Source organism: Diabrotica virgifera, chromosome 5 (genome assembly GCF_917563875.1).
Source record: "Diabrotica virgifera virgifera chromosome 5, PGI_DIABVI_V3a".
Taxonomy (NCBI): Eukaryota; Metazoa; Arthropoda; class Insecta; order Coleoptera; family Chrysomelidae; genus Diabrotica; species Diabrotica virgifera.
In genome coordinates, this window is record NC_065447.1 from 258,217,111 (window position 1) to 258,226,426 (window position 9,316).

General features: G+C 30.8%; 1 protein-coding gene across 4 annotated transcripts in view; it reads left to right on the top strand.

Annotated features, from left to right (window-relative positions):
• Positions 1-9,101, top strand: part of LOC114324849 (aquaporin AQPAe.a) — a 119,972-nt gene extending 110,871 nt beyond the window's left edge. For all 4 annotated transcript variants that reach the window (XM_050651165.1, XM_028272731.2, XM_028272729.2 and 1 more), the window contains exons 3-6: positions 2,226-2,369; positions 4,374-4,583; positions 5,337-5,417; positions 8,910-9,101. In XM_050651165.1, the coding sequence (XP_050507122.1) occupies positions 2,226-2,369; positions 4,374-4,583; positions 5,337-5,417; positions 8,910-9,005 (531 nt within the window). In that variant the 3' untranslated portion in view covers positions 9,006-9,101. The remainder of the gene's footprint in view (positions 1-2,225; positions 2,370-4,373; positions 4,584-5,336; positions 5,418-8,909) is intronic.
• The last annotated feature ends 215 nt before the right edge of the window (positions 9,102-9,316 follow it).

Here is a 9,316-nt window from a genome sequence, read left to right on the forward strand (position 1 = left end):
TTTTCAATAGTGTTTATAATATCCAACGGGATCTCTTTATTCCAGAGGAGATGCATTACATTTTTAATTCTTCTGCTTCTTCTTCTTCGGTTTTTTCCCATTATGGGTTCGCCGTTTTCATCCTCCACAGCAGTCTATTCTCCCATTCACCTTCTCTGAGGTCTCTATCTATCATAGCATTGCCTATGTAAGTTTTACATCTCACAGCAGTCCTTCCTCTCCATCTTTTTCCCGACGTATCCCAGTCCAATATTCAATACACGCCCATACCACTGCAGGGCTCTATTTTCCACCTTTTTTCTAGTTTAGCATTCTACTTCCCATCTGTTCCATATTTCATCTGTTCCATATTTCATCTGTTCTTATCTATCCTCTCTGGTAATTTGTATAAAGTCCAATAAAGGATAAAGTCCAATTCAACTGTTCTTATGTTATTAATTCTTACTTTGTCAAATGCCTTCGTTAAGTCGATGAAACATAAGAATGCGGGTCTGTTGTAGTATAATGCTTCATCTATAAGCTGTTTTATGGCCAATGAAAACCTTGTTGCTCATCTGATAACTAAGTGTATAAGCTGATTTATTCGATATGGCAAAATTTTAGCTGTAAGTTTTAAGGTCTTCTTCTTCTTTGAGTGCCTCTCCTATAGGAGATTGGATATCATTAGGGCGATTCTAATTTTATTTACTGCTGTTTTGAACAATTCGTTAGTGGTACAGCCAAACCACTCTCTCAAATTTCTCATCCAGGACATTCTTCTACGGCCTGGATTTCTTCGTCCTTGGATTTTTCCTTGCATTATATTTTGTAGGAATGTGCACTTTTGTCCCCTTATCAGGTGGCCTAAGTATTCAAGTTTTCTCTTTTTTTATGTTCAGTAGAACTTCTGGCTCGGTATTTATTCTGCGCATTACTTCTTCATTGGTAATTTTATCCACCCAACTTATTCTTAGTATACGGCGGTAGCACCACATCTCAAAGCTTTCAAGATTTTTAATATTCCTCTGTTTAAGAGTCCATGACTCAACACCGTAGAGCAAAGTACTGAATACATAGCATTTTAACATTCTAGTTCGTAGATGAATACTAATATCACGATTACAAAATAATTTTTTCATTTTTATAAAAGTAGACCTGGCAATTTCAATACGTCTTTTTATCTCGTGATTTTGGCCACCTGTTTTATTGATAAGGGTTCCCAAGTATTTGTATTCGTTTACTTTTTCAAGTTGGGTACCGTTTATTGTGATACTAGTGTCATTTATTGGATTCTTACTGAAGGTCATATATTTGGTTTTTTTGACGTTCATCCTTATGCTGTAGTTATTACATGTCTCATTCATACTTTCAACTAGATGTTGTAGATCTTCCGCTGTTCTTGCCATTATCACAGTATCGTCAGCATATCGAATGTTATTGATAACCTCTCCATTGACTATTATCCCTTCGTTTGCATATGAGAGAGCTTCTTGGCATATTTGTTCGCTGTAGATATTAAACAAGAGCGGTGACAATATACAACCCTGTCGTACCCCTCTACGTATTTCTATTTCGTCCGATGTTTGGTCTTCTATTTTTATATTAGCTCGCTGATTCCAGTACAGATTTAATATTATTTGTATGTCTCTGGTGTAAATGTTCTTACTCTCTGGTGTCAATGGTGTTTTAAGGTAGTCTTTGGCAAATTGATACCTCTGTAGTTATTTTGCTTGTTTTTATCACTCTTATTGAATAATAATATTGTCTTTATCACTCTTATTGAATAATAAGATAAACTTGCCGCTCCACCATATTTCAAGAATTTGATAACCCACCTTTATTTGCAGTTTTTTCTTCTTTAGCTTTTTAAGTGTTTTTTGTACATGATTGCTTATGTAAACTTCTTCGTTTAATTTCTGGTGTTTGTAGTCCCTACGTCATTTGTTGTTCTTCTGTATATAACTTCTTCAGATAGTCCATTCATGTACCCTTCTCGATGTGTTTCGGGTCTATTAGTTCCTTCGCCTTCTTCATTCATCCAATCTAGATGTGATAAATATGAATGTATAATAATTGGAGAACACGTTTATCATGTTTCACCAAGAGTTAGATCTCAGCAAAATGGGCAATATGGCATTAATAAACATCATAATAAACATAAGCGGATCAGAAAATTAGTTTAAAATTGAAAATATATAATTATACTAAACAATAACACTATTAGATTATGAGTTTTTTCTTTGTAGGCGATAGCTCATGTTAGTGGAGGCCACATTAATCCTGCCGTCACTTTCAGCTTTGTTTGTACTGGAGATGTTAAGATCGTTAAAGGCTTGTGTTACTTAGTTGTTCAATGTATTGGAGCTATTGGAGGATCTGGTTTATTGAAGGTAAGTAATCTGTTACTCTTTATTTTGAATGTATATAAATAAAACCACTCTTATTACAATGTGTCAATTTGAAAAGGTACCACCCTCTATAATTTGGTTCTTATAGAAAATCTAGAAATATGCAAAAATACGTCAAATTTATTCGTGAATGGGACGTTTTTAGACCAATTTTCAACTAAATTACATCAATCCTTTAGCGAAGGCGGACGCAACCCCCAAAATCTTTAATGGAAAGGGGGGTTGAATGATATTTCATTTTAAAGGTCCTTCAACTACCTTTTCAAAAATACCCCATATCTTTACGGTTTTAATTGATTTTTTCAAAATAGTCCAGAAAGCCACTGCGCATCCGCTAGGAAAAATATTCTGATTCGGATTTTTTGCACAATCTTACTCAAAAAGGACCCCTTTTAACAAATTTGCATGTTGCCAGGACCAAAAGTGGATCAAAAATTTTTTAAACGTTTTTTTGTTTTATTCCGAAAATTATTTTTCTTGCATGGAACAATTTTTTTTTAGGTTTTTTTGGTCATTCCAAATAGAAAAGGTCTTTCGTAACTTTTCACTAAAGTTGATAGTTTTTGACATATAAGCGATTAAAAATGGAAAAATTGAGAAATCGGAAATTTTTAACGTTCAAGAACTATGAGAAAAACTTAAAATTTTAATGTTGCCAAGGTAGGTAGATATTCTTTAAACATCGATAGATGAAATCCCGAAGAATTTTTTCAATACAGTGTTCAAAACTCCTTTGTTTTTTAATTTCTAATCACGCGTGCGCGACACTATTTTCCACCGTTGCATGTGTATACAGTACGGTGCAAATGAAAGGAATTAGAAACAGGCGGCTTTAAGGAAAAAAACCCGACACAGGTCGATTTTTATTTTTAAGTTATGATATTGTGGCATATATGGTATACTAGTGACGTCATCCGTCTGAGCGTGATGACGTAATCGATGAATTTTTTAAATGTGAATAGGGGTCGTGTGGTAGCTCATTTGAAAGGTTCTTCAATTCTCTATTCAATAATGTAAACATTTACATAATTATTTATAAAGGGTGTCCAAAAAAATTTTTATTAAATTAAATTATTTGACAAAAAAGAAGTAGAAGGACAACCTGTATAAAAAATTATATAAATGTTTATATTACTGAATAGAGAATTGAAGAACCTTTCAAATGAGCTAGCACACGACCCCTATTCTCATTTAAAAAAATCATTGATTACGTTATCACGCCCAGATGGATGACGTCACTAGTATACCATATATGCCACAATATCATAATTTAAAAATAAAAATCGACCTGTTTCGGGATTTTTCCTTGTCGCCGATTTACGAAATAACGAATTTATTCCTTTCATTTGCTCCATACTGTCGGTGGAAAATAGTGTCTCGTACGCTTGATTAGCAATTAAAAAACAAAGGAGTTTTAAATATTGTATTGCAAAAAACTCTTCGGGATTTCATCAATAGATGTGTAAAGAATATCTAATTACCTTGGCAACATTCAAATTTTCAGTTTTTCCAATAGTTTCTGAGGGTTAAAAATGGCCAATTTCGCAATTTTTCAATTTTTAATCGCTTATATGTCAAAAACTATCAACTTTAGAGAAATATCATTGAAGACCTTTTCTGTTTGGAATGATCCAAAAAACCTAGAAAAACTTTGTTCCATCCAAAAAAAAAAATAATTTTAGGAAAAAAACAAAAAAAAAACGTTTAAAAATTTTTTGACCCACTTTTGGTCCTGGCAACATGCAAATTTGTTAAAAGGGGTCCTTTTTGAGTAAGATTGTGTAAAAAATCAGAATCAGAATATTTTTCCTAGCGGATGCGCAGTGGCTTTCTGGACTAAAAGTACTGAAAAGTATAACCTGGCGTAACTCAAAGAGTTTTTTTTAGTCAGATTTTTAACCAGAATATTATCGCTTAATTTATCAGTTTAGTTCTTCTTATGTTGCTGCTGATCAAATACTAAATATATCTCTATTACTTCTTTAGTTGGTTGTTCCTGACTCTAAAGTTGGAGCCTTTGGACTCACCGATACCCACGATAGCTTATCTGACGTACAAGGAATGGTTATGGAAGCTGCTTTGACGTTCATGTTCCTACTTGTCATCCAAGGAGTTTGCGATGCCTACCGAAAAGACTTGAAGGGATCTGGTCCTTTGGCTATTGGATTAGCTGCAGTCGCTTGCCATTTGACTGGAGTAAGTACTTGATATTGACTATTTTACTATACAAAAATGGATAAAGTAAATTTATTTCAAAATCCACAAGAAAATATTTGTATAATAAATAAATTTATAATATATCTAAATAGTTAATCAAAATATTTTTCCTGTAGCTGGCTGTAAACCATTAATTACAAAAATTTTATTGAAAAGATCCTTTATAAAAGTAATTTTATTAAAATCCCTTCAAGGGCTACATCAAATCATAGATGATATTTTATATCGAAAACGTTTTGTGATTACTTTTTATAAAAGTTTCTTCAATTCTTTCAAATTTCTTCAAATTTTTTTTTAAATTTCATTACCTTATCGGATTTTGAATTAAAAGTTTTTTCTTATTTATTATCGCATCAACCAAGGAGGGTTGTTAGCGGAAGACCAAAATACAATAATTACATAAATAATAATTTATTAGAAATTTCACTTATAAATGTTTAAATTGTGAAAATTACGGTAAAAATGGATAAAACTCCTTCAAAAAATCATTATAATTCTCATAGAAAACGAAGTTCGTCAGAAGAATCCCATATAAGACTATATTTTATTCCTTTTTGTTAAGATAAATTAATGTTATTTAATATGCTTAATCAAAATTTAACCCTCACGCACAAGTTGTAGTCTATATGACTAACAACTTCAGTGGGAAACTGGGTTTATTTATTATGTTGTTAGTTGCTACAAATAAACTCATTATTATTATATTATTATTATATTATAATTTTTTTGCAGATTCCATACACGGGATCAAGTATCAACCCCGCTCGTTCCTTTGGACCAGCTGTAATCATGAACCATTGGCATCATCACTGGGTAAGTTGAGGTTTTTAATAATCTTGGACTGAAATTAGGGACAGTCAAGAAATATTGTTATTAAAATCTTTTTATATACTTGGCTTGGTTGGTGTCACGGACTCCGCAAATTTTGTAATCCATTTTAAAAATAGTTCTAGGCTACCTAGACACCTAAAATTTTCAGGATAGCTTAGAACTAGCTAACAATGCAATATTTAACTGCTATTATACAGGGTGATTAATTATATAGGGGGGTGAAGCTCCGTAGATCCGGTATAGTAATGTATAGCGATAAAACTTAATAACAAAAATTATAGCGAACTTTGAGCTTTATATTACAAAATTAGTTAAAATGTTACAGGGTGTTCGATAACATAGTGGCAGACCAAACTTATGTTATTTTAAATAGAACACCCTGTATTTTATTTTATATTCGAAAACTTTGTAACTTTTAGATTACAAAAATATAAAGGTTTGGTATATTATACGGGGTATTTACAAAGTTATAACCAATTTTCTATGAAAATCGTAACAAGTTTAACTACATGTATAAATAAAAGCAAGCACAATTTCAATGGTTTATTGACGTCATATTTTTTTATTTATTGTCAAAATTTTCGTAAATGTTTGTTTTGCTAATTTTCTTTATATTGAATACAGGGTGAGTCAAAACGCAAGTACATTATTTTCTCAGTAATTTTAAATAGATTCCCTGTATTTTATATCATTATCGAAAAGTACCATTACTATACTATAATTTTTGTATAACATTCCCTATGTGTAAATTTATTAGCTTTCGAGATATTTTCATTTTTCAGAGCAAAATTATTAATAATTACGGGTCTAAATCTTTCCAAATTTTAAGTAAGCCATGGCTGAATAATTGTCTAAAACTTACAATTTACGGTTACTGATTATCAATCTGTAATCAAAGTTGGCTACAATTTTTGTTATTAACTTTTATTACTATCTATTACTTATAACGGATCTACAAAGCTTTAACCCCACTGACCAATCACACTGTATGGATAAATCGATTTTTTTTAATTTCAAACTATTTTAAAAATGTGACGAATGCAATGATATTTTAAAGTACGTTAATAAATCGATATCTACAAATTGATGGTGCCTCAGTGGCATTAGACTGCACATCGAAAGGTCCCCAGTTGGAACCCGGCTGTTGCGTATCTTTTTTTAAATTGTTTTAATAAATAATTAAAAGTTTACATACTTAAAATTATATATACCATTTTAAACAACCGTGGTATGATAAAAAATACTATTTTATACTAGTGTAATTTTTAGAATCATACTTATAAATAACAGTTAATACATCCAATAAAAATTCATATTTTGTCATGTTGTGTCCTACATATGTACATGTACAATGTACAATAACAAAACCTTGATATTATAAAATATTTATTTATGAAACAGTTCGTGAAGTATGCTTTTTGCGAACGCACGCAATTTTTAGAGCACGAGCGACAACGGAGCGAGTGCTATAAATTGCGTAAGTTCGCAAAAAGTACTTCACGCACAGTTTCATACAATATTTTATCTACGATAAACAAATAAAAAAAGCTGTAACTCTTCGTCAGTGGAATTCGTTTCTATTCTACAATTTTTAGAACTTTGACATTTAAAAATTCTAACTACTGTCAAACCACAAAACTGTTAAAACTTTTGTTGTAATTCATTGCTCATATTGTCATCACCATGACAACGCGAAAGTTAAGGATTGTCACCATGACAACTCGAAAGTTAAAAACAGTGCGAAAAAGTAAATCCCATTTAAAACACATTGTTACTTCACGCACACTTTAAATCCTTCACTCACTGCTATCTATAATGACAGTTTTCACAAACTAAAAACTTATACATAATACGACATAGAGAGTTACTTTATAAAGTACTTTATATTTACTCTATGTCATATTATGTATAAGTTTTTAGTTTGTGAAAACTGTCATTATAGATAGCAGTGCGTGAAGAGTTTAAAGTGTGCATAAAGTAACAATGTATTTTAAATGGGATTTACTTCTTCGCACACTTTCAATGGGTTTTTGGCACACTTTCATATAATCAAATATCCTTAACTTTCGCGTTGTCATGGTGATGACAATATCAGCAATGACTTACAACAAAATTTTTGACAGTTGTGTGGTTTGAAAGTAGTTAGGATTTTTAAATGTCAAAGTTCTAAAAATCGTAGAATAGAAATGAATTCCAGTGACGAAGAGTTACATTTTTTATATTTGTTTATTATAGATAAAATATTGTATGAAACTGTGCGTAAAGTACTTTTTGCGAACTTACGCGATTTATAGCACTCGCTCCGTTTTCGCTCGTGCTCTAAATATCGAATACTGCACGATCTGTTTCATAAATAACTATTTTTATTAGAGTGTAATTTTTGGAATTTTAAGCATTTTATCCTTAAATCGTTTATCGTTAAATTGTTTTATATTATTTCCTATAAATAATAAAAAGGTTTTATTATAAAATGTTCAATTTTATAAAAGTGTAATTATTTTTGATACATTTTGTATCCCAGGCAACCAAATAACGTTTACAAAACGTTGAAAAGACGTCATAATTATCACCAAACCACGTCAGTTTATCACGGTTTTTCGACGTCGAAAGTCACGTGAATCTGTCCCACCATAATTGACGTCATTTTTATTACGTTTTAAATACGTGATTTCAAAAACGTAGTTTTTTGTCGTTTTTTAGATTATTTTTCATTTTGTGGTTTTAAAGATACACAATAATTATTCGTATGGGCATTGTTGGTATTGCAATTTTTCATTTAATCATTTTAAATTTAGCTCATAAGCTAAAAGTAAAACCAAATGGAAGACTCTCTAAAATGTATCGAATTACAATACACTCAATGCAACATACCTATATAAAATTTTCACTTTTTATATATACTTACTGTGTCAAAATTGAAACAACATATAAACTAATAAATAATTTATTAACAAATTAACACATAATTAGTTCATTAACAGAACATAAACACCAAACAAATTAAAACATAACCTCAAACAGTTTTCAAGAAGAACTATTGCATTAAACTAACTCACTTGAGAAAAACGAATGAAAATCTCTTAATTAACACGTTTCTTCAACTAAATATCTAAATGAAAAGTCTTATTTTACCACAAAAATCACGTAAACAATAACTGAAAAACTTCTTATGGAAATGGTTTGGAGTCATAAGCATTAAGTTTTTAAGCTCCTCCCAATTTTGTGACGTCAGACTTAAGCTGTCTGAAATGAAAACGTGTTTTTAGACGTATTTTAACGTTATTAATCTTACGTATTTAAAATCACCTACAAAAGACGTTTATACGACGTAATCTTCAAACACGTGTATATATTCAACCAAAAACTGACATTTTCTCGACGTTCTTGACGTCACTTGGTTGCCTGGGATGTTATCGTGACTTTTTTTATATTGACTTTGAATTTATTTAATGAATAATTTTTTTTATTTTGTAGATCTACTGGGTTGGTCCTCTGCTTGGAGGAGGTCTCGCTGGGGTTATCTACAAGATCTTATTTAAAGTACGAAAAGACGAATCATACGACTTATAAATTTAATACTCATCAATAATTTTAGTTCTTAACTACGTAATTTTTTGTTAATTATAAATAATTTTATTTTATTTAAATATACCTAACAAAACTTTTGATGTTATTTTCTTTTTAAAACTATTAAGGGTGTAGAGCAAGAAATTTATATGGGATACTAGAGTAGTAAAGTAGGAAAAGCAACCGAAGACACAAGAGATTTAAGGAAGTAGAGCAGAAAATTTCTAATAGATAGTAAAAGAGTAGAAAATAACCAAAATGACTATCTATAGAACATTAATTAGACTCGTAGTAGTCTATAGTTGTGAAACCTG